Source organism: Dermacentor variabilis, chromosome 8, assembly GCF_050947875.1.
Source record: "Dermacentor variabilis isolate Ectoservices chromosome 8, ASM5094787v1, whole genome shotgun sequence".
Taxonomy (NCBI): Eukaryota; Metazoa; Arthropoda; class Arachnida; order Ixodida; family Ixodidae; genus Dermacentor; species Dermacentor variabilis.
In genome coordinates this window covers 39,239,905-39,265,378 of record NC_134575.1, presented here as the reverse complement: position 1 = coordinate 39,265,378, position 25,474 = coordinate 39,239,905, and the positions used below count along the sequence as shown (strand labels likewise).

Here is a 25,474-nt window from a genome sequence, read left to right as displayed (position 1 = left end):
AATTGAATAAACGAACACGTCCTTTGGCATCTTTTGGCGTTCGGTTGGTGGTGGAGTGTAGTAGATAAGATAGGTGGTCGTATATAGCAGTCTTCGTGGTGGCGTCTTACACGCGTTTTGTGGCGATATTTGTTGATTCATTTAAAATAAAACATTTTACACTTCTTTATTCAACTTATTTTACCTAAAGCGGTCGTAGCCAATTGCAGTCAGTGCGCAGAACCCGTACTGCGGCCACTGCACTCAAAAGCAATACGCCCAAGCCGCTCTGCACTCGCATGGTGCGCTCTCTCATGCAACATGAAGCGTTCGACAGCGCGTGTTGGTAGTGCATGTTGATGTCACGGGTAACCAGTCGCTTGATTCTTTGAATGCGAGTTTCGCGGAAGGCGAATGTTTCACAATACGGCCCCTGGCATTTTCCAAGTTTTAACACAAAGAATTTTGTTTTGTTGTTCTGTCATGCAGCCTTCTCAACTGTTTTTGTTTGTGTTGCAGTTTCCCAGCAGATGCCCTGATTGCTGGACGTGGAAGGTCAAAGGCATCAGACAGGGATGCTATAGTGAAAGGTCAGCTTTGTTTTGGTGATCTCTTTTTCTTAGTGCTACAGTAGCTAAATACAACAGAATGTTGTCCACATGTGCTGGAGAAAATAAAACGCTAGAAAAAACATACTAGTTGGAAAAATGTAGGATACGAAGTCGCTCAAAAAATTTGGCGGATTCAACTGTAGCTGACATCTATGTGATGCGAAGTGTTGTGCAAATCGTTGCAGCATGAAACGCTGGCACGCGCTTATTTGATAAGGTCTTAAGAGGAAGCTTTAGCTTGGGTGCTCCTACATTGATACATGTAAAAGAAGAATTCGTTTTTCTTGGTTTTACGTTTATTGTATTTAAAAGAAAAACTTAACATCTAGTGACTGTTGCTTTCGAATTTCTGATTTAGCTCGTGAATTTTTTTTTTAAATGGCAAAAATCTAAAATTTTCAGAAAACAAAACTGTCAAGTTTACAACTCCGTAACTCAGCAATGAAAAGTGATATCACAATTCTGTGAATTGCATCTCATAATACATCTAAAGTGGACAAAATTGATATGTTACACATAAATCTAAAAGAAATGTAATATGTAAATACAGCTTTTGCAGAACCCTTGTACACAATGTAACAAATTCACGTAATATACAAGTTGACATATCGAATTTGTATGTTTTAAATGATCTAATAGATGCCATTTACAGAACCTTGATATGCGTTCTTGGTGGAGAGCTATTAATTTGTAAAGTTTGTACTTCTATTTCTTTTTTTTGGACTTCATATTTTTGAAAATTATTTCAGCAAAATTCAGACCCTAAATCAATATACTGCTTCCATCAGTCACTAAAATTTAACTTTCTCTCTCAAATGCAACAAATTTTGTTAAACTCGGTCAAAGGGCTATCTCAGAAAAGCGTTTTTGCTGTTTACATGTATTTGAATAGGCCGCGCAATAGGCCGAGCTAAAGCTTCCTCTTAAGTGGCCCAAGGCGCACATTGTTTTTGTGGCTTCGGCAAGCTTACGTTTGCGCTCCTCGAATTCGGCATGGGTCAGCAGTGCCTTCATCGTCTTGGCAGGAAGTTTTGACGTGTCTTTCTCTTCATGTGGGGGAGCCTTTGTTCGGGCCTAAATTAGAACTGATACCTAATTTTGTTATTTCTTTTATTCTTTGTTCTTCACAGATTTCAAGTCTGGCAAGGTCAAGCTGCTTGTTGTGACTGCTGCAACGCTCAAGGATATTGGTGAGAACTCGTTATTCGTTCATCACTGCCGTGGTTTGTGACTTTTTCCATTGCTGAGCTTTGGCTGAAAGTTTGAAAAAAAAAAAAAAGGATCGGTATAGTTCAGTGCATGCATTTCACCATTCAAATCTACTCTTACGTTGTGGCTCGGTGGCTACGGTGTTCAGCTGCTGGTGAGCGTGATGTCACGGGTTTGACTACCGGCTACATTCCAACAAGGGCTGAATGCAGGAACGCATGTGTGCTTTAGGCTAAGGCATGCATTAAAGAGCGCCCTGTGTGGCCAGAATGGAAGGCAGAGCCACGCTTCCGGCCAGAGGGTGAAGTTCATACGCACAAATGGCTCTGCGTAGAATGCACTGTGTGAAATGTCACTGATTTTGGCACGTGACTGTGGCTAAATCGTCGACGCCGGATTTTGTGCGGCACGGGCTCCTTAACATTACCGCGTTAAAAAAAGAATGCATGCCTTTTACTGGGGCTCAAATCGCCACAGGCATGTCCGAAATAGCCCTGAAGGCTTGTCAGTACACTTACTAAGCGTATCCGTACTCGTGCTGTGACGGGAGATGCCGGGTACGCGCATGTAAAATTAAGGAATGTACATACTGCGTCCAGTGACAGTTGCCTCCTTGCCATTCTTGGTATGCTTCACCGCGCAACATTATTGTATCGAGGCGAAGCTGTCTTTTGGGCACCGGCATCATGCAATGCATCGTGCTTTCCGAGCTTCGAAGCCATTGGCGAGGATTACAGAAGTGCAGTCAACACCATTGATAACAGCAACGAATTGTTTTAGTGCAAAATGCGGCACTGAACAGCACGAAGCTCGATAACGAACATTGCCGCGGTTGTGGCTACGGCTGCCAGCAGATCTGCGCGCGAGAGCGCCTGTTTGAGGCAGCGAGATAATCAAAATTGGGGCGGTGGTGGCTTCAGTCAATGCTGTTTTGGACCTGCTGTCATGGCAAAAAGTCCGGAAAATCGCACGGCGAAGGGTTTTTGCATCAGAAATTTCAGACGTTCTTATACATTGACCCTATGAGGCACCGTGGCGGTGCCGCGAAAGTATCCGAATTATCAGCCATGTTCGATAAATTTGACGTCCGGAAAATCGGTCCACTACCGTGTTTACTTGCATTTGTGGCCAACAGTGGCTCTGCTCTTGTGGAACTCGTTAACGCAATGTCAAGAACCCCTGAAAATTTGTCGCGTCTAATAAATTATCGTAAAAACCGGACTATAGGTCAGACTGGTATATAGGTTGATCCTCCAACTAACGAATTTTAAAAATGAAATCCAAATCCTTTTCAATGTCAAAAGTACCGAAAGATACCCTTACTTTGAAACAAATGCGACCCAGCCGGTTGCACAATGGTGACAGTATTTATTTAAACGCTGCTTGCATGTGCACCTGGCCAAGTTCTTAACAGTATCGCGCGACCATCGACCCGCGTGCTTGTCAGCACCTTATTAATGGCGCTGAGCGGCGAAACGAACTAGATACGCGCATGTGTACACATGCGCTTGCTTTTGCTATTTCGCCGCTCCGTGCCGTGACGATAAGGTGTTGGCAAACACGTGGGTCGATGGTCGCGATACTGTTAAAAACTTGGCCGGGTGTACAGTACACAGAAGGGCACGAAGTACGCAAGCGCTACTCCGAATAGCAACGCCTTTGATCAGAGTCGTCTGAACTAGAGTCGGCTGATGAGTGCTTCTCGCTGCCCAGTCCAGAGGCGCGCGTGACCTCTACCGCTTTCAAACGGATGCATTCGGCAGTCACAGGCAGCGATCTTACACGCAGCTCCCGGACGAACTCGGCAACCTTGTCTTCCAGTTCTGCGGTCTGCCTGCGAAATAATGTTTTCTTTTGGTTGCTGCAAGTTGTAATACGCTGCTTCTGCCTCCGCCAGTGCCAAATGCTCCTTTCGGATACTCCAAATTCGTGCTGTTCCGCCAGATTGCCGTGGGCTTCCGCGTACTTAATCGCCTGTTTCTTGAAGGCGACAGTGAATTACCATTGGCTTCCACTCATTTTGAAGCAAAATGGGAAAAGGCAGCCTTTAACCAAGATAACTTTGTGGCAATGGAAAGGCAAAATGGCGGTGCCATAATGTTGCCGTGCTGCTGCTGATGGCGATGGAGGCTGTTTACTTCGTCCACCCATTGTTGCAAGACTTTCGTAGCTTTTCCGCCAATGTCCGGTATATAAGACGAGGGTCGACTTTTCGCAATGGTTTTTTGAAAAAAAGTTCGACCTATATTCCGGTTCTTACGGTAGGAATGCTGGAACTGAAAAAGGCTTTAGTGTTTTTATGACTCAATATCGTTGAGATTCATTGCTGCATTGGGCGATGCGAATGCTATGTGCATTTTTTGTAACCTCATTGTTTCGAGCCCCCTGTTGCAACATTTTTTTGAGCAATTCCTCCTTGCTATATTTTTTCTTTCTTTTGTTGCAGTTTTTGTGTTTTGGTGCTGCCTCTCATTTGTAAAGGGTGGTGTTCCTTCCTCCTGCCCTCCTTTTTAATTTATTCTTTAGTGAAGCCGCGAAAGCATACTCATTACCACAGCCGACTTCGTGAGTAGTCATTGTGAGCAGCTACTTGTGTACATTTGCATTCAGTTTACTGATCACGCATTTTTAACCCATTGGCTGCCAGAGATGGCAAATCACCAGGCATAAGAACGAGGGGCACATTGCCGAAGCTGCCGATTCGCCAGTTCGGATGGGGCACCGTTGGTTTAAAAGAAGTACTCGTGAATGGCACTGCAGCCAATTATACACTGGACGAATTTCAAATTCTCGTCACAAGATAGTGCAAGGTAACATCAAAATAGTTAGATTTATTTGCTCAATGGCTATGGGGTTTGGCTTCTGAGCACGAGTTCACGGGATCGAATCCCGGCCACTGCGGCCGCATTTCTATGTGGGAGAAATGCGAAAACACCCGTGTACAGTCGCCGACCGTTTATTCGAACCTCATGGTGACTGTGGAAATGTTTGAATAAACAGGTGTCTGAAAAAGCAGATTAAGAAAAAAAAATGATATCCTTTATTGTCATGCACTTATTCGGGCTCGGCAGTAGGCTTGAAGAAATCGTGAATGCGTCATTGCACGCTGTTCCGTTTACGCGCAATCAGATAAGCCTGAATGTCGGAGAGCGTCGTACGGTCACTGAAGGCCGCTGAAAGCACAGTCACTGCTTGTACACGCTCCGCATGCGACGGCAGCGTAGCACATCGTGCGTCATCTTACGACTCAGAGTCATCGTCCGGCGGTGCAGCAGAAACCTGACGAATGATCTCGCCGTCGTCGAGTTCTGCGCATGTCAGTACAGCAGTATCAGCACCTGCGAAACTCAAATGAGACGGTGTCCGGAATCGCAATGCAACCACTGCGCAGGTCTCGGCAGAACATTTTCCGCGTCAGTAGGGAGCACATCGGAAGGCGACAAATCTTAGGCCTCCCGGCAACCGCTTGCCGGCATTCCCCAGCGCAGTCTGCGTGGGCACTGTCGGCGCCATTAGACACTTGAAGCGATGCTTCCGTATGCCGCGTTGCATCACCGGAACCTCGACACAGCGCACAAAGCAAACCCCACCATGCTGACACCAGTCACACAAACGAAAAACGTGGCCTACTCGCAGCGTCGTGCGTGAAGAAACAAATCAGCTGCTGGATTGTCTTGACATGGCTTACTAAGCTGAAACTGGTACTGCTGTAGAGCCACTCTATTGAACCAGCCAGAAACGATGATGAGCGGCGATTTGCAGTAGCGCCACTTCGTGGGGCAGCAAGGAGGCTCCGTTCAAAACAAAAATGTTGTTCAGCAAGTCGAACCATGCACCGGTCAGAGTCGGTGCATGGTGCTCTCGATCGAGTTGGCTCAAGGAGTGTCCAAAAAATCAGGCGAGAGGTTGCAAGGTGTCTGAACTTTCCGCAGTTGTTACACATTATGTCTATGGGAAGAATGGCGGTGCCGCGAAGCAGACCGAATAATCGAGCATGTCCGAATTTTTGGAGTCCGCAATATCAGTCGGCGACTGTACTTAGATATAGGGGCACGTTAAAGAACCCCAGATGGTTGAAATTTCTTAGTGCCCCGCTAAGGCGTACCTTATAATCAGAAAGTGGGTTTGGCACATAAAACCCCATAATTGAATTTAATTTTTAATTAATCTTTTTTAGATGACAGGTATAGAAAGATTGCGCACGTGTGCATGCTACGTGTGTTTATATGTTTACGCACCTTGAAGCGGCTTAAGGGGGCATATTTCCCATGCCAGGTCCTGCCCCGCATTGGCGAACAAAATTCGTCGCAGCAGTGCCAAGTGTGCAGTACAAAGAGAGAAAGAACACCAGTAACTAGTGATTATGTGAAAAGTGTGGTACTGCTCGTCACGTGCCTGCTTGTTTGAAAAAATTGAATCTGTGACTGGCAGGCAGGTTTGTGTGCCAAAAAGTGCTGCTTGATACTGTAAACAAAGCCTATGAGTTCGCATTTTTCTTCCAGTGTTTGATTACTGTAGAGCGTTTATATAAACGAGCACAGCTGAAGTTGGCGTGGCGCGCATGCAGGGCACAATAATCGGAACGAAGGGCCACGAGGCGCACATAATGTCTGGCAGCCAAGGGGTTAATGCAGTGGCATTAAAGTAACATGAGTGCTCATTTTTAATGCAATAGCATTATACGGGACAGTCCCCGGCACTGATCCCAATACCGATGCACAATACAGTATGTGGGCCCTCACAAGTATTGCAGTTACCGACGTGACAGGCGGAGCAACAGCATAAGTGTGGTGTTTGATCATGCTTTGCTGCAGTCATTGCCCTGTTGTGTTTCCTGTGGACTGTCGACAGCGGTGCATAATAGGTAACCGCTGTAGTAGAGAAGTACACCGGGTGTTGTATTAACTATGCCTAATTAAATAAAGGAATAGAGCAATATAAATCACAGATGAGGTTGTGCTACCATGCAAGTGTTGTCAGCATAGGCATTCTTCGCCCTAGTCGGTCACACTTTCGGTGAGCTGTCAAATGTGAAATATTTGTTCACAAATTTCCATGCTCGGCTAGGTAATGTCTAGGACTGGCTACACAGCTGCTCATTTAGTTTAGCCACCTAGAACAATATAACTTTATAAAGTAGCTAACATAACTAACTTCATTAATTATGCTCATAACTGCAACATGTTCTTTATCCTAGAGGCTGCTGATCTGGACAGTTTAATGCTAACAACAACGTCACTGATTTATGTTGCTCTTATAATTTTTTTAAAATCTGGTGCGGCAAAAACAACACCTGGTATATTAACTGATGCATCAAAACTAAACGGAATCAGTAGCCTATACAGTCATGAAAAGTATTTGGTCACCATCACTAAGTTGTCATCACAAGGCGTTGGTATGAAGTGTCATTTGAACTATGCAAGGTCAGTTTGTGGATCAACTTGGTGTAGGTATCAATGAATATATAATAGTCGAATGATATCGACACGACACCATAATGTTATCGCTTTTATGGTGTGTTTCGCACAGTCATGAATAGGAAGAAGTGACTTCTTGAAACCAGTGCAGCGATAAGAGGAATGCGTTCCTGCATTTGACAAAAAAAAAGAGAGAGAGAGAGAGAGAAGACATGTACATATTGAATCTTAAGTTTCAAAGACACATGCTGCAATTTGCAGATACAGTAGAACCTCAGTATCATGAGCCTCAATTTAATGAAATTTGTGATTTAACAAAGTTTTTTGCTGCAAGTACATATTTGTCATATTGAGGTGTGACTTTACTCTTAAAATGGTGTTTAGTAACATACTCTCTTCTTGTGCTGCTAAAGATTGCTACGGATTTAGAAATATTTTTAATTTCTTTTATGTTTTCCAAAGATACGGCTATGGGTATGAACACAGATTGACGGTCCCTCTAATGTGCTGCGCAATTCTGGAAATTCAATGAATTGAAAGGGAGCCTAACAGGCAGGAAGCAGATGCTTTGAATTGGTATTTATATTGGTAGCTTGGTATTGCTAAATTGCACTCCTGTATAATCACAAAAGGGTTCTTTGAACTACGAGGGCTTGGCAAGCTTGAAAGAACGCAGAAAATGGCACACAGGTGGCAGCAGCTTGCACCCATGCCATTTTGCCATGGCGTTTTGAATTCTGGAAGGCCTCTCTCTGTTCTACCTGTCTGCCAGTAAAGAGAGAGAGAGAGAGAAATTTATTTACAGAAAGGCAGAGAGGTCGGCCTGAGCTATAACTTGCTCTGGCCTGCTACTTTACACTGGGGAAAAGGGACGGGGAGGGAAAGGGCTGATGAATGATGATGGTATAAGGAAGAGATGCGTATATACAAGTTCACAAAGTCGTGGCATCTTTAAAGCCATGCATCCAGCCCAGTGGCTTGGAGAAAAGCTGTAGCGGCTCTAGTTACCAGGGCTGCGCTGTTTTCATTAGGCCAAGGACCTAAAAGAAACTCGTCTGATAGCGGTCTCTCATGGATCTTTGCAATGGAAGAGACTAGTTGCTGTCGTTCTTGCGCGTACACAAACTGTAAATGCTGTTAGGTGCCAGAAACACTTGAACATATATTTTGTGTGTGTCTGGCAGTAAAGGACTCCACAGTCGCTGCGTGCAACTCAAGTGAATTCCGTGAGTCAGCCCTGGGGGTGGTATTATTGGATGATCACTTTACCCTCACTTTCGAGGAGTTTTGCTGGACTGGCAAAATTTTGATACAGCAACACCTATTGCTGGTGGCATGCATTGCAGATTGCTAAGCACTTGTCTTGGCATAGGCATACAGTGTCGCTTGGCATGTCAGTTATCAAGTTACGCAAGATCTCACGAAAGTGATCTTATTTTTGAATGTCATCGAGAGTACCGTCCCTGGTCTCACAAGCCACCGTCGTCACCACCCTATGGCAGCGTGCGTACATACAGTCACCGCCTATCATGGCAAGCTGCGCCCTTTCCAGCATAAAAGAAGGGGGAAAAAAAGGCAGTGAAAGCGTAAGCACTGAAAGCGTAAGAGTGAACTTTGCCTCTCGTGTCTGTGAGAGCTGCCCCAGTCATAGTGGTTATGGGGCTGCACTACCGAGCTCGGATATAACAAAGCAAATATGTAATTTTTCTTGCGAGTATCAGTTTCCAACGAATGTCAAATATAGGGTATTTTGATATCAGAATGGTACTTAGTTTCAACCAATTTTACCCGTAATTTACCAGGACAGCCAGAGTTAAACCATCTGCACTCAAAGAAAAGGTAAAGGTACAGGTGCTGTAAATAAAGAATCCCCTCTGCCCCCCGCCTCCCCAATTTAATCTAACTGACCGGTATGAATACCTTCCGTTCATGTGACTTGCAGGCAAAGAAGAGGTGAAGAACCTGGTCGTTTTCGACTTCCCGGCATCGCCGCGCGAGTTCTCCCAGCTGCTGCGGCAGACGGCACCAACCCTGAAGGTGACCAAGGTGTACACCTACCTGACCAGCGCCCAGGGTCGCCATGCCCCGGGTCTCGCCGACCTGCTCAGGAGTGCAGAGCTGGAGCCAAACGAGAAGCTTGTCTCGCTGGAGGAGTGGGCAAAGTCTGCCGCCGAAGGAAAAGGTAGGTGGACACCTGCCAACTTTTACGGCTTTATTGTGGGGTGCCCGAGCTTTAGAGCTTGCATTATTGTCGTATTGACACGAACGACGTGGCTGCCAACTCCCCCATGTGAATTTGAGCTGGTTCTACGGCTTTACCATTGTTTTAGGTTTCGTGAAGAATAAAGTTTTAACAGAATTAAAGGCACAGAACTCCAGCCAAAACTTTTCTTTAAGAACCCGACGTTTTGGATTCGGACTTGCTCTTTCTGGAGTGAGATGGCAAGAGGCGCAGATTCGTGGTGATGAGACACATGCACGGAGACCTTGAGCGATTCTTGGGAAGTAGACAGCAGGGAGTGTTTGCAACATGCAATTGTTGTTTCCCAGCATTTTGTAAATGTTCCAAGGCTCCAAACAAAAGTGTCTCTGGTGGTTGCTTTCCAAGACAGTGGTGCCATTGGGGCTTTCGCAGTGTTCTGCCGAATGAAAACTAGAGAAAGGAAACGAACTCCAGAAGCAGCCCCCCCCCCCCCCCTTTTTTTTTTGTCTTGTTGCATTCAAAAGGGCCGGGATACATCAATCTCTCATCGGCATGCAGCAGCCATTGCAATGGCACTTAAACAGTGGTCTCACCCTCTGCGTTGCTGAGCCCAAGCTGCTAATTTTATGCGAATTAAGGCAATGACATCATGATCTATGCCTACTAGGTTAGGTTTTGCTAATTAGTTTCTTGAGTGAGTTAGGTTAGATGGACAGAAAGGCTGGGCATCCAGCTCTCTCGAACTTCAGTGCTTTAAAACATGGCTTTGGAAAAACCCATTTCACAGAGTGGCGTTCGAAACCCCTTGTCAAAGGCAGTGCCTTGCAGTGTATCGTTCTAAGGATTTCGCCGCGCATCTGGTAATTTCCTCCAGCCACAGCAGGCATCAAGGGAACAGACTGGAACAAGCGTGCCTACCACCGCTTGGCTGCCAAGTACAAACGTCGAGGCACGAAAGTCATGCAAGCTCGTATTCACAAAATGGTGGTGGCGGTCTGATAATGCGTTGTAATCCTGAACTGGTGGCTCCTTTCCCTAACAAGAGGGGTCCAGTCTTCGAGGAGACACTTAAGTTGTAATAAGGCAGATAGAGCAGCAACAGTTTACTTTTATCGGAAAAAATAAAGGGGCCTGGTACCAATCGTCAGGCAGGCAAGTTGTCTGTGCAAACATTGTCTGCGCACCTTTGTGTTGTGGCTGTAATTAATGGCAGGCTAGTGTATAGGGGTGTTTCGTTTTGCAGTATCTTCGGCTGGTCGTTACTAAGCACTCTGACACATGACTCCATCCCCGGCTGGTTCAAATGGAGCGCTCGAAACATGTTCATCTGTTTCCATTCGTGCGATCGGATCCAGTCGAGAGATCTCACTGAGCTCCGATTGTGTGACGCCCGCCATTTCCGCTCGTTGAAGGGCCAAAGCAGAAGTCGCCATTTTTCTCGGGCCTGTTTTGCAATTGCATAATAGCGGAACTTGCCCACGGATCCGTTTCCGTCGCCCTAGGCTTGCTTGGCCGAGGCCCTCTTTGACTCGGATGGAGAGTGGCTCCAGATCTGCCTGCTCCGATGCAGAGCCTTGGAGTGAACAGCCGAAGATACCATTAGAGTGCACCGTACTGCGCCGCCTTCCCGCAAGTTCTGCTGAAAACGTGCGTTCCTGCTAAGATGTACGGTAGCAGCCTTGTAGCTGATGGAAACATGTGACGGGAAGGCATGCGGGCAAACACAGGTAGAAGTAAAGTGACAAAGACATCACAAACATCAGCTGTCAAGTAAAGGCAAGACAGTAGCAGAAAAGAAGAAAATAAACTTATCTGTGCTTGGTCAAGTGACTAAAAATCAGCTGACAGCTTCGCGCTGCCTTGCCTTGAGTATGTGCAGAAGTTTTGTATTCTGTTCCATGACTGTGCGGCCTTTGAGGTAACAGTCAGCATTGTACTTGCCCTTGTCATTGCACTTGTGTCCACATTTTGCACGTCTGCTTTTCCTTATGCCATGGATCCCTTTCAGCTTGGTGAACTTTCAGCCGTTCCAAGCGAAGCGGGCACTGCCACTGTCATTATTGCTTTCAACTGAACTATCCCAATTGCTTTTTCTGCTTCGACTATTCAAGATACATTGCTGTGCTACTCTTTACAGATGTCCAAATCTGAATACAGCCCCTGTAGGAAAAGATATATGCATGCAAGTGTGTGTGTGCATGTATGTGTGTTGAGGAAAATTGGAAGCAATCACTTCACAAAACTTTGCTCGAACCAACATCTTAGTTGAACAGACAGGGACAGGCAAAAAGAAAAGTCTGTATTGATGTTTCACTTGACTGAACTTCCGCTCAAAGGAAAGACTTGGAAGTCGTTTGGAGTTCGTTGGAATGTTTTCACTCAAGCCTAGAGGTCCAGTTTGAAATCAAGTGGTATAGACAAAAGACATGTTTGACTGAGTAAGAAAAATGTTAGAGGTGCAGGGACAAAAAGGACAACAAAAAAAGGTGGAGCGCTGGGGAAAATAAACATTTTCTAATGTGAAATTGTGTCATTGCATGGCTTTGGTCAAATGGACAGATGCAGGCTATGCCACTTGAGGCAGAAAGTTGGGCTGGTATGAATTCAGGCAAAGACATGTCCAAGCGCTCTGGAACATGTCTTCGTCTAAATTCCAACCAGCCCAACTTTCTGCCTCAAGTGGCATAGCCGCTTTTTTTTTTTTTTTTTTTTTTTTTTGATGGTTGCATTGAAGGGTACAGCATTTCTCAAAGATTTGCAGCCCATTGAGCACATGATTGAGGCTTACTCTGGTTTTCATTAGTGGTTCTTCTTTAGCATCTCCCAATTTTCAAGCCTATGGCCACAGGTAAGCGGCTTCAGTCAAAGAGTGGGCCATACACTTTTGACAATGGCTGTATAAATGTTACTTCATGTTTGCTTAAAGGGGTGACTCTACAATAATTGTGTAGGCTCCTGTTCTGCTTGCAATGTTTTCAAGCGAGTGTCCACTCTCGAGGCTGCACACTTAAATAGAGAGATATAGATCAGAACGAATTAGGCCACACCATTGTGACGTCACTGCGGGCACTTGCCTTTGTTTTTTTTTTTTTTTTTTTTTTGTGCTTGTCGCTCTTCATTCATCCACAGCCAAGTCAACTTCCGCTGTGAGGAGAAACATCTCAATAGTGGAAAGTGCTCGTCATAGCAGCTCCCAATCTGCACAAAAGCTGGCTCTCTCACGTTTAGTTTTTATAGATGTATGAGTCGGGCATTTTTCCTGCCACTTTTTGACCATAGGGCTAAAAGAAACCTTTCATTCGTGTTGGGGTGAATGTTTAACGAGGAGCTTCTCTTAAGTGTGCATGAGAAGTTATGCTGCATAGACCTAACAATGCACGCCTGAAGAAGTGCGTTCACACACGCAAGAAGTGGCCCGTCATTGTTTGTGTGTATGTGGAATTGTTTATTCGTTTGTGTCGTTCTAGAGCATCGCGACCGAAAAAGTGGTCGTCACGCAGCCCTTTCACCAAACGCTTACGCACCACCGCGCCACCTTTTCTGCCGCAGGTCCCCCGTTGCCGACGGGCAAGGAGGGCGGCGGCGACGACGAGGACAAGGACGAAGACGAGTCGGACAGCTCGTCGGACGACGACCGGCGGCACGGCCGCGGTGGCAGCAGCCACCGGGACCGCGACCGGGACCGCGGCGGCGACCGCGGGGGCGACCGCGACCGGGAACGCAAGCGGTCGTACTCGCGCAGCCGGTCCCGTAGCCGCTCGTCGGACGAAGACTACCGGAGCTCCTCGAAGCGCAGCCGGCGCAGCGGCGGCGGGAGCCGCTGGGGCGACGACGATCGCGACCGGGGCGACCGAGGCCACCGGCGCGGCGGCCGCGGAGGGGGCGGCTTCAGGGGTCGCGGCGGAGGAGGGTTCCGGGACGACTACGGCGGAGGCCGAGGGGGCGGGCGCGGTTTCGGCCGCGGGGGCCGCGGAGGCTTCGGCGACCGCGGAGGGGGCAGGGGAGGCTACGGCGACCGCGGGGGTGGGCGTGGCGGCTACGGCGACCGTGGAGGCGGCCGGGGCGGCGGCGGCTACGGTGACCGCGGTGGAGGTCGCGGTGGCTACGGAGACAGGGGCGGCCGGAGTAGTTACGGAGACAGGGATAGGGACAGGGGTGGTGACGACTACGAGGGAGGAGGTGGCCGCGGCGGCGGCAGGGGTGGCCGTGGTGGTTACGGATACGGTGACCGGGGAGGCGGACGAGGCAGTTACGGGGACCGAGGAGGCAGGGGAGGCTACAGGGACAGGGGCAGCGACGACGAGCAAGGAGGAGGTGGCGGTGGTGGTTCGCGGGGCTACGGCGGCGGCGGCTACGGCGAGCGTAGCAACGGCGGCGGTGGTGGGCGTTGGGATGACCGTGAAAGCGAAGGTGGTGGCGGCAGGGGAGGCGGCCGCGATGGCGGATACGGCGGCAGGGGCGGTGGCCGCGACAGCGGATACGGTGGCAGGGGCGGTGGCCGCGACAGCGGATATGGCGGCAGGAGCAGCGGCTTCGACGACCAGCGCGGTGGGGACGGCTACGAACAGCAGGGGGGCGGCGGTGGCGGAAGAGGGGGCGGCGGCTACGGTGGGTCAGGAGGTTACGGCCAGTCCGGAGGCGCCGGCCAAAGCCAAGGAGGCGGCGGCGGCTACGGAGACTGGAGCGCCCAGCAGCAGTCACAAGGCGGAGCCGCCTCGTCGCCCACAGGTTTGCAGCAGACCCTTCAGCAGATGGCTGCTGGCTCGCAAAACACGGGGTACTTTACCAGGCAACCGCGTACAGGTGATGGCGGTGCTGGGCCAAAGTCTCAAGGTGGTGGCGGCAGCGGCGGTTCGTCGCGGTTTGGACCTGGCGGCGGCGGGTCCGGAAGCCTGCAGCAACAGCAGTCGGGTCCTCAGGGAGCCACTGCAGGCGCCTACGGCGCGTACATGCAGAATGCATACGGTCAGCAGCGGCAAGACTCTCAGCAGCAGCAGCAACAGCAGAAAGGTGGTGGCGGTGGCGGGTACCCAGCAGCCTTTGCACAGCAGCAGGCGCAGTACATGGCCCAGCAAGGTGGCTATTCTACAGCCGCTGGCCAGCAGCAACAGGCCGGCTATGGAGGAAGTGCCAGCAGCCAAGCCTACAGCACCACTTACCCGACCACCGCCTATCAGACGGCCGCCGCACAGCAGAAGCAAGGAGCAGCAGCTGGGCCAGGTGGTGGTGGTGCAGCCGCCTACCAGACGGCGCAGCAGCAGCAGTCACAGTACAACAGCTACAGCACCCAGTTTGCAGGCAACGCAGCTGCCGGAGGCCAATTCTACCGTTCAGGGAACCAGTAGAGAGGGAAATCAGAAAGCTCTACAACTACCACCACCACCAACCACCACAGCCATCGTTACCATCACGAGCCCTCACTACACACATTATTCATGGAGGGTTGTCGACAGATTTCACATCACTATATCTTTTTTGTTTTGTTTTTTCTCTCTCTCTCTCCCTCCCCCTTTTCATATGTTCCTCCTCATGCCAATGTTATAGATGCCCATATGAATGAGTTGTGGTCTTGAAGCAAAACCGGCTCCGTCTTTGTGTGTAGCTTTGTGGGGAAGCTGAAGAAGACAAAGAAAAGACTTAAACATTTTTTTCTCATGATTTTATGTCTCGTTTTTATATGCAAGCGCCTCAATGTGTGTCACCTTTTGTCGTCCCTCGCCATCGGAACGGACGCCTGCTGGTGGCTGTTGCCTACCCACTTTATGGGGCTGTTGTTGGTCTAGGTTACCATCACACATTTTGTTGTTTTCAATTGTCTTTTTTGTTTTTTCCCAGATTTTCCACTTTGTTCGATGAGTCAGTTTTCTCCATTTCCTTACCCGCCTCTGCCTGCCTGCGCGACGATCCTTGCATGTCTTCTGCCGCCATCACCACCACTGTGTGGTGCTGGATGTGGCCCACCCTTGGCGTCTCTTGTTGGCAGGGTGTAAACGGTTTCATGCCGTGGAGTTCGCACCTTCGGAAGGGCCCAGCAACTCTTTTCTGCCCGTTTGACGAGCTCCTACCTGTTGTTCTGTGTACATACCCGGCTCACCAATTTTCATCAGACGCCGTCATTGGCCACCATTGTTCTCATTGTGGGGCGTAACGGAGAAGTGTGCAGTCTTCGTGTGCCAGCCAGAGTGTTGACATGGCTCATGCACTTTTATTTTTTTGGTTTGCTTGTTGGGTCATGGAATTCGGTGTTTCTTGATCATTCTCTTTGTTGTTTAGACTTGTTTGGCATGAATAAGTTGTAGAATGTCTTTTTTTTTTGCATTGTTTACTGATAAGAGCCTTACATGTCCATTGCGGATGAGAGGCTGCATTGCAGAAGAGGTGGGAGTGATTTGGATCGAATTTTGTAGGCGCATGTATGCTACGTGCACGTGCGTGTGTGCACGTCGATGGGTTTTTTTTTTTCTGAACTTGGAATAAATGACTCGCGATGTCACCATTCCATACACATGCGTTATTATCGCCTCCTCTCCCTTCATTGTCGGCGTCTGTCGGTCGTAGCAAAATGCAAGTTGGAGACAAGACGGCGGATTTGTATGCTGAGCAATTGCTGAAGTTCAACTGTGAATAAAGACACTGCTCATCGAAATTTCTTTTTGGGTCTGAATATTTTGTTGAGTCATCAACCAATCGCATAGAGGGAAGTGACGTCGCCGAGTGCTAGAGGGCATGTTGCGGCCGGCTCTTTTTCTCTAGCACTCGGTGAGGTACGATGTAATTAGGTGGATTATGCATGTCTATAGCGTAATGCAAAAAGATTTGTGTGTTTGTGAAGGAGCCTTGGATGATGATGCTCTTCATGCCTCACTGTATGGGCTTTCTGCAATGAAGTTTGCCTGTACATGTCGCGCCACCTAGCAGCAGCGGTGAGCAACCGCGGGCTCGCCGTCATTTCACCGTTGTCCGTGGTGCGTTCATGCCCGCCTGAAGGCCTGCTTTTCCAATTTTCCAATGGATTCATCGCGACCTCTTGGCAGCTCCTTCGTGAGAAGTGCGAACAAAAAGAACAAGCGCAGATACTTCTGCGTTAAAGATTGTAATAACCGCGAAGGGGATGTCTGCATCAAATCGTACCGCTTCCCTTCGAAACCGGGGGAAGCAACCCGGCAGCTGAAGTGGATCCAGTGGCGTAGCAACGGGGGGCCGGGGGCCCCGGGTGCAAGGGGCCATTGAGGGGGGGGTTGTCATATACGTCTGAAGACACCCCTCTTTCCGCCGGCTGCACCCGGGGAGGGGGTGACAGAAGACCTATGGGCCCCGGGTGCCAGACGACCTAGCTACGCCACTGAGTGGATCGCCGCGGTTCGTGTCGGTCTTGCAAATTTCTGTTGAACTAAGACGTAAATGCAAAAACAAGAAAACAACCAGCAGCGGCATCCGTAATAGCAATACAGCGTCAACTGCATAAAAACGCGTGAACTGATTCCCGCTCTTGTAAATTAGTTTTGGTAGTTAAGCTCGTCTTATTCCAAAACGCGCTCTCGTTACGTGTCAAATCTAGCTTCGTAAGCGCTCCGTGCTGGAGCTTTGTGTGAATACGTGTGAATAAGGCTGACACCGGGCTCCATTGCGTACGTCCGGCACTGCGGCGCCGAGCAGTAGCCTACCATGCTGCACGCCTCCAAAGGCAGCCACTGCCTATTATAGTAGTTTCAGATGTCAAGTTGACACCCAAGGCGGTAAAGCCTCACCACTTAATCAGAACCTTGGCGCAGTTGGGACATTAAACTTTCGTTTTCAGCTCGCTTCGGTGCTCCCGAAGCAGCCGACGCGGCCGCTGTGTCCACGTGATCCCTCACGTCACGTCACGCCGACGGTGGCGCCAGCTTATCCAGTGGTGGATCTCGCCGCCAATACAGTCATTCCCATGACTGCACGGCGCCCCTTAAGAAACTCCCAGAGACGGTGGCGCCAGATTTCCCTCTAGGTGTTATAGTGCGAAACTCTATGGCTATCGGGGGAATGCACCGGGCTATGGTGTATGCGTGCATTTAAGATATTGAAGCTTTATGTTATTATTTGAACGTGACAAAAAGCATGTTTCTTGCATGTTTCTTTTGGAGACTAGAAGACCGAACCTTAACACGCGGCCGGCTATGGCTGTTGCGCGTGGGGCCGAAAAAAGACCGGCGCGGGTGTGACATCCTCGGGACATTCGTGAAAGTAAACTCAAAAGAGACCGTCCATCTGAGAAGCTGATGCACAGTTATCTGGCACGCCTTCTCCTGATGCACGCTCGCTGAAAATATTTCGCGTGCTAGCTGCCGATTTCACGTCCTGGCGACGTCCGTGATTGCGGTCTCCGTCAGGAGGTGGAACGTGTGGAAGGTCTTTTACAGCAATGCTGTTAGTCAGCGAAAAAAAAAAAGAGGAAAAAGAAAAAGAACGCATATCTTCTTTGGTATGCGGCACCAACACACAGCTCATTGTTCATTTAAAGAAAAGCGCAAAACGAGCGTCAGAACCGCTTGATGGATGATTAGGCGCCTGTGAACGATGCGAGGCTCGTTCCTTCTACCCGCGTGTGTTGCCCGGTAAAGATCGCGGTTACATAAGCTGCTCCGGTGGGAAAGGGTCAACAGCAGCGCATCAATCAGTGAGTGACGTCACCAAACTTCATACATAAAAGGGAGGCCTGTCTGGCAACTCAGTTCATCGCAAGACCGCTATGGATAGACCACGCAACGACTCCCGACGAGCAGCGTGAATAGGATGAGCGTCGAAGAGGGCAAAATCGTAATGCTCAACAACGTGCTAAGACTAGGCTGAAGAATAAAGCATATCGTATCCCGATCGAGGGCATTTGAGTGGTTTTCTGACAGCTTCGCTGGCAACCCACTTTCGCAGGGTCGGGATGGCGAGTCAATTTTTTATGAGGTCTAGGTTAGTGCACTATACATAGTATGCACGTACGTCATTCAAGGATACTCCGCGACTTCCGGTTTACGGTGGCGCCATCGCCTGTTGATAAAGTTCCCCAAGATGGAGGAAGGTAGCGGAAGCAGACGACAGCAGCGGATGTGACGTCACGTGCACACTATGTATACCTGGGGATCTTTAACATGCACCAAAATCGAAGTATACACACGAGCTTTTTCTCTTTTTTTTTTTTTATTTCGCTCCCATTGTAAAAAGAGCAGAATAACGTGCATTGCTTGCATTTCTCCGCTGTCCTGTCAATCCTAGCTGCGAAGTGATGCGATATGTACGTACGTATACGCCGATCAGCTATCTGATTCGTCCTCGATCACTTGCGTCTGTCGTGTGAATCCGGGTGGACGTTCCTATTATCTCCTCCGAAGTAGTCTTCCTTCTGTATCACTGCAGGCAGAGTAATAACGTTAGGTTATATATGCCGGCCTTTATGCGCTGCCGCCGTGAGCGAAAGGCGGCATTCAGTTATTTGTGCGTATCGAGTGATGGTAAATCTGGGTATCGCACATTGCTGCTTGGAAAACGCTACGTCAATTCCGCGCGTTGGCGATTTCACGCTTTGACGACTGTGCGGAACCCCTTTGAATTGAACAGCTACAGACTTCCGTATGACCTCGCAAGCACACAAGCTATAGTAGGATTCAACTTAAAAAAAAAAACAGAATTTGGCAACCAAGGCACACGGACCGCGCGGGGTTGTTACTCCACCAGCCAATCACAGACGCAAACAAAATCGTCGTCATGCGACCATTTCAAAATGGCGTCGCATTTGATACCTCCAGAGCGTCTGCTGTTCTTGAAGAGTCTTCACCGGCGGAAGCGATGAGGTGCGCAACAGCCACGGGCAAAGTGTATGGAGGCTAAGCATTTCACTCTTCAAAAGTCCGCAGTGCAGTCAATTTCACTGCTGATCCCGTTTTACCCGTGACACTTCACTTCCAACTGAAGTGAAACTTGACAATAAATAGTTGCAGCGAAGCAAGCGTTTTATTTCACTTCCATAAACTATAATAGACAAATGAAAACGTACAACACTACGCGCTTATTATTTTATTTTTGTCGTTACTGCCTTATTTAGGTAACAGGGAATGTTTGAAGTAGGAACTATTTGCAGTGTCGCGGAGGAACAGCGGCTGGCGGCTATGAGGGCGTGGGCGGAGCTTCACTGCAGACTTGTGTTGTATCCGACTGTAGGATGCACACCCAGACATGCTCGTCTGCAGAGGCAACGGACGCGGTCGACGCTCAAGCGCAGACACAAAACTGTGTCGTCTGGTGTGACCGCGCATGTGCAGACGGGCACGAACGCAGAACGCGCGGTTTGTCGCGTTGCAGACGATGTCTGACCGTCGTTTTGCGCGATGGCCGTTTGTTTACCGGAGCAAGGTCACATGACTCGGTGCCGAACGGAATGCGTCGTCGCTCATTTTTCACGCGGCAGCGCCTCTGGCGCTCTATTCTTTGGGTTGTGTTTTGACAGTTCGACTACCGGCTCACACTGGAGTCGCAAAGCGCGTCGACACCGCGTAGCACCTGTACCGAGCAACCCTGCCGGCGTCTAGGCACGTGACCTCGCCACCGTTAACTGCACTATACGGGGTGCTCGCGTGAGCCCGAGTCCCGCTCAGAAATTTCAACAGCCAAAGGGGATATTTTTGCTTTTTCGTTAGTCATTTGTCTCGTTCGCGCAGCGCACCATTTTGCGCGCTGTGCACAAGGAAACATGACTATCGGTATAATTCAGTGCTACACGAATACTTAGACAGAACAAGCGGATCGCAGAGCGTGATCACGCGCTGGAAGACGGTAGAAAATGGCATAGTTTGGGTACCTGCGCACGTGACCGCACGACCGTGGGAACAAGCAGACGAAGCGGAAGTACATCTCTTGCTTTGGTGCGAAGTAAAAAAAAAAACCAAAAAAAACACGCAGACATTCCGTTTGCGTTTTATTTTTTCTCTAAACTTCAATTCGTCAAGCCAAGCAAGAGATCGCACAGATAACAGATGTTGTCTTGAACAATTCTGGAAGTCACGTGTCACCACGAGCGAAGTCACACTGCGCACACGATTACGTAGGCGCAGGGGCACGATTACGTCACCGCCCGGCTTGGAGCGCGGCGGCCGCGAGGGAAGAGGGAAACGGCGTTCAGATCGAAATTTAAGATCTTTCCGCGGCGCGTAGCGATGTAATACTTTGCAGACACGGTTGTTATCGCGCAATCTATGTTCTGCGCTTGTCAGCTCAAAATGGCGAGACCTGGTGAGGGGCCCTTTAACCTTCTATGAAGTATAATTATATACGCGCGCAGTACATAGGGTTACCATAACGGTCACGGAGCATTCATCACACTCTAATTATTCTCGTCACCGTGCATCACCTTCTATTGCTCTGTCGTCCCCTTTCTCGCACTTCTCCGGCGCTGAGTAGAAGAGAGAGAGAGAGAGAGTGATTGTGAAGAGGAAGAGGCGGAGTAGCAGGTCAGAGCGCGTGAGCCCAGGCCCTGCCTATCCGCCTGTGTACAAATGAAGTCCCTCTTCCTTCCTCACTCTGGAGGGCACACTGGAGCTGCGATCAGTGTGTAGACACGGTATAGAGGAAGACGTCAAGAAAGTTGGCATCCAAGTTAAGGGTGATTGAAAGTGGAAAATAGAAAACCTGGGGTGGTATTCTGTAAGAGTCCATCTAATGGACTGTCCATTCCGGCCGCTGCTGATTGGACGCAGCTATACGAGAGAGGAGGATACGAGCTGCTCTAGCCAATCAGCAGCGGCTGAAATGGACAGTCCACTAGGTGGACTCTTACAGAATACCTCCCCCGCCCCGCAGGATTCATGAACAAATTAGGTGAGAGGAATAGAGACCGTAAATTGAATGCAAAGGATGGTAACAAAAAAAAAATACAGCTGATCCAACGGCTCGGAATCTACAATGCGTATACAGCGAACCTTTACAAGTGTGAGTGCATGAATTCGAAGCACAACTTCCGTTCGCTTCGCGGACAACTTTCTGTGGCTATGAAGGGAAAGCTACGGGCGCGTGACTGCTGCAAATGCGTTACGGCGCCAGGTAGTCCGCCAGCGTTTGACGGTGCTTTTGGTTGCTCGGAAACAAACGCTGAATCGGCGCAGTGTGGGGCGGTTTCGCGTTTGCCCAGACGCCGAAGGGAAAAGCCGCGAAATAAGTAAACCTTTACATTCAGTGGTGTGTTTTATACCATTTAACTATTGCTAATAGGGCGTTTACGTTTTGTTTTCCCCAGCTCAAACTAACATGGAGGAAAACACGGGACTATTATTAGAAACGCTCTCACTCGTGCGCGCTTTGCCTCCCTCCGTAGCTTTCCCTTCATTGCCACAGAAAGTTGTCCGCGAGTATAGCGCGCGCGCACACACACACACACACACACACACACACACACACACACACACACACACACACACACACACACACACACACACACACACACACACACACACACACACACACACACACACACACACACACACACTGAGCCTTTTGTTGAACAGAGCTGCTGACTACTAGCGAGCACGACGGAGGCATTGAATGCGTTTGGCTTCATAAGCAGCATACGCACACGTGCGTGTGCAGTTCGAATCCATTCCATCCGCAAGAAGCGTTTGCTTCGTTATTACCGTGCAGCCCCGGATACGCGAAGGCGAACTTTCTGGTTCTTTTCTGTCCTTGACCCCGCACAGCCGGCGACGCCGCTGGTGCCCCGCTGGTCTCGGATGCGCGGAGGTGAGCGCCATCTGGTGGTGGTGCAGGGAACGCAGGGCCGCGCGTGCTTTGCTGTGATTGGTTGGCCTTTTCGGCAAAAGGACAGCCAGGCCGAAGCCGCGGTGACGGAATCCGGCGAGGTACACAAAGTTTCGCTTTTAAAATACCAGAGAGATTTACACATAATTCAAGAAAGAAATCAGGAGGCGAAGATATGTCTGATAACGCAAATGGCAGTGCCTTTTTGCTATTTGAGGCCCGAGCTGTACTGCCTATCAGTGGTGACCAATGGCCGACGGCGCGCACTATACCTTCCGTTTATGCCACGGGCATGCGCTCCGCTGTTCGTCCATGCCTCGACCCTCTCCGCACAAGACACCCCCATCACCATAGTGACAGACTCGCAGGCTGCCTGCCGGGCCTTCGCGCAAGGACTCGTGACTGCACACACACATCGAATTCTCTCCTCTGTCCCCCTCCCACGTTACACAGGGTGCTTATCGTCTGGACTCCTGGACACGCCTCTCTGCATGGTAATGAACGCGTTAATGCGGTAGCCCGAGGTCTGACTGGCCGGGCACCATCGGAAGAGCTGTCCAACCCACACGACGCACCGCCACAGCCCCTACAGTACACTGAGACGCTCGAGTACTACCGACAAAGTCGCCATAACTATCCCCCTCCTCATCCTTCGCTTAATAGAGCAGATGCCGCTGTCTGGCGGCAACTGCAGACCAATTCATTTCCTTGTCTCCACATGCTACATATCTTTCATCCCACCCTGTACCCTTCCTATTGTCCCCACTGTGGGGCCAAACCCACGGCGTATCACTCCATATGGGAATGCCCTAACCCTTCAGGTGTTCCTCCTATACCCAACCCTACCCTTTTCTCTTGGGAGTCTGCGCTGCTCAGCACAAGCCAGCAGGAACAGCAACGGCTGATCCAGCGGGCTCGCGAAGTCGCGCATGGCAATGGAGCCCTGGACTGAGGGCCCCACTCATCGAGGAAATTTTCTACTCGCTTTACGAAATAAATGTTTACTCTCTCTTGCCAGGTGACGTAGCTTAGCTGCTCACTCACTCGCTCCAATCAATCAATCAATCAATCAATCAATCAATCAATCAATCAATCAATCAATCAATCAATCAATCAATCAATCAATCAATCAATCAATCAATCAATTCTTCAAGTTCACAGGAGCGACCCTTCCGTCCTGCGTTATTTTCGCATCTATCCATCCATCCAGTCATTCATCTATCCACCCATCCACTTATCCATGAGTCTGCGAAATATGTACGCGTGGAGATTGTCTACGTTCAATTTTGTCAGGGTGTATCCAGCAAAGTATGACGGCGAGGCTCACTACATAAAAGTCAGTCTAGACAGCCTACATAAAGCATAGCTACAATTAGACCAAGTACACAAACCTGTTAACGAGCTTTTGTCTACAGCCATGTAAAGGGTAGCTACCAGTCTACTGGATGTATGGATGGATGTTATGAGCGATCCCCTTTGGAACGGGGCGGTGGGTTGCGCCACCAACCTCTTTCTAGTATATTGCCTAATGTCCTACCCCAAGTTCAAAAAAGAAAAGAAGAAAAGGAAACCACTGCGAACTTCCACAACCACATTTTCTGCCCCCTTATTGCGAACTTTGCTTTTGTACGTCTCCGTCTTTTGTCGCTTCTCTACTTTTCTTTAACCAATCTTCCAATCGCCTCTTACTAATCTCTACTGCGGAAATGTTTACTTTTCCCCTGCTCTCGCTTAACCCAAGGGCTTCAAGGAGGCCAGTGGTGCCTAAATCGACCGCTGGACAGATGTCTTCACATTCTAATAAAACATGCTTCATCGTTTCCCTAGCTTTACCGCAGTAAGCACATGCTTCTTCCTTCTTATATCTGGCTTTATAGGTGCCTGTTCTAAGGCATCCCGTTCTCGCTTCGAAAAGGGTAGCTACTACTGAGCCGAAGGAACAGCGCCTTCCTTGGCAGCTACCAGGCATCTCACAACGTGGCCTCCGAGATGGCCTCCGAAAGACGGCGTGCGTTGCCCAATCTCGGAGGCCACACTCACAACACTGGCCTGTTGAGGAGCACCGCCAGTGGCTTCTGCAGGCGTCGCACCTGGATGGTGCACGAAATGAGACCGTTGGGAAACCACCGGCATCCGTCCATGGGCGCGCAGTGAGATATGAGATTGACATCAGCGTGACATTCACCGTGCGTTCCCCTCAGAGCAGTGCATACAAACAGGAACTTACAGGAGTCCCTATATATAGTAATGCCGAGCCGAGCGCTTCGCCTCTCTTCCCCAACACGGCGCCCAAAGTCGGAGGCTTGAAATGCCCTCGCAATTCAAGGCATATTACCACAGCAAAGCAGTCGTTGATACCGTCGTGCTACTCCCAGTCCAGTGAAGACGTGGCAGAGCATGCGCGCCGGCTTGGTCGATTCCAGCAAATGTATAGCATCTCCGAGCACCTAATTGGCTGGGATTTTCGGTTTCACTCGAAAATCCCAGCCAATTGACATTCCTTAGCTCTGTAGAAAAGATCACGTGATTTAATATCCTAAACCGGCAATTTTCTTTTCCCCCTGTGCATATTGCAATTTCTTGCATATTTCAGTTGGACTTTACCTTTCACTGTTGTCATTTTTCTTATTTCTTGTTTAACTGTACTGTACAGGAATTTATTGGTGTCATGCATCATATTTATTCCTGCACTAATTAAGTGTCATTTTATAACATATCTTGTTTGTCTCTCCAAAAGCCACCAGTGCCCAACTATATTTAGTCTTTAACAAGTGTAAGATATGCTTTATCAAACGTTTATATATTTGTGCTTCGAACTAGGTTCCACCACTGAAACATTAAAATAGGCTCCTTCAGAAAATAGATAACTGTTTCAACCTTTTTAGAAGCGCCCGGTAAAATATTTGATTAATCAATTTATCGGTGAAAACCCATGCATCGAAATGAATTTATGGATTAAAGGCCCAAATGATGAATTATTAATCGTTAGAATAAAATTGGTCTACCAAGACAGACCGACAAGACAGACAGACAAACAGACGAGAAAGAAAGACAGACAAGACAGACAGACAGATAAGAAAGATAAACAGACGATACAGACAGACAGACAGACAGACAGACAGACAGACAGACAGACAGACAGACAGACAGACAGACAGACAGACAGACAGACAGACAGACAGACAGACAGATAAGAAAGATAAACAGACGAGAAAGAAGGACAGACAAGACAGAAACAGACAGAGAGACAATACAGACAGAAAGACAAGAAAGACCAACAGACG

General features: G+C 48.9%; 1 protein-coding gene across 2 annotated transcripts in view; it reads left to right on the top strand.

The window, feature by feature from the left end:
* The window catches only part of LOC142590079 (uncharacterized), a 49,940-nt gene extending 35,026 nt beyond the window's left edge, over positions 1 to 14,914 (top strand). Inside the window, exons 11-15 of one of the 2 annotated variants that reach the window (XM_075701923.1) lie at positions 499 to 569; positions 1,721 to 1,780; positions 9,159 to 9,398; positions 12,969 to 14,147; positions 14,223 to 14,914. In XM_075701923.1, coding sequence (XP_075558038.1) covers positions 499 to 569; positions 1,721 to 1,780; positions 9,159 to 9,398; positions 12,969 to 14,147; positions 14,223 to 14,764 — 2,092 coding nt within the window. In that variant the 3' untranslated portion in view covers positions 14,765 to 14,914. Of the gene's footprint in view, positions 1 to 498; positions 570 to 1,720; positions 1,781 to 9,158; positions 9,399 to 12,968 lie in introns of both variants that reach the window. The other variant, XM_075701922.1, reaches the window with a different exon arrangement.
* Positions 14,915 to 25,474: the final 10,560 nt, after the last annotated feature.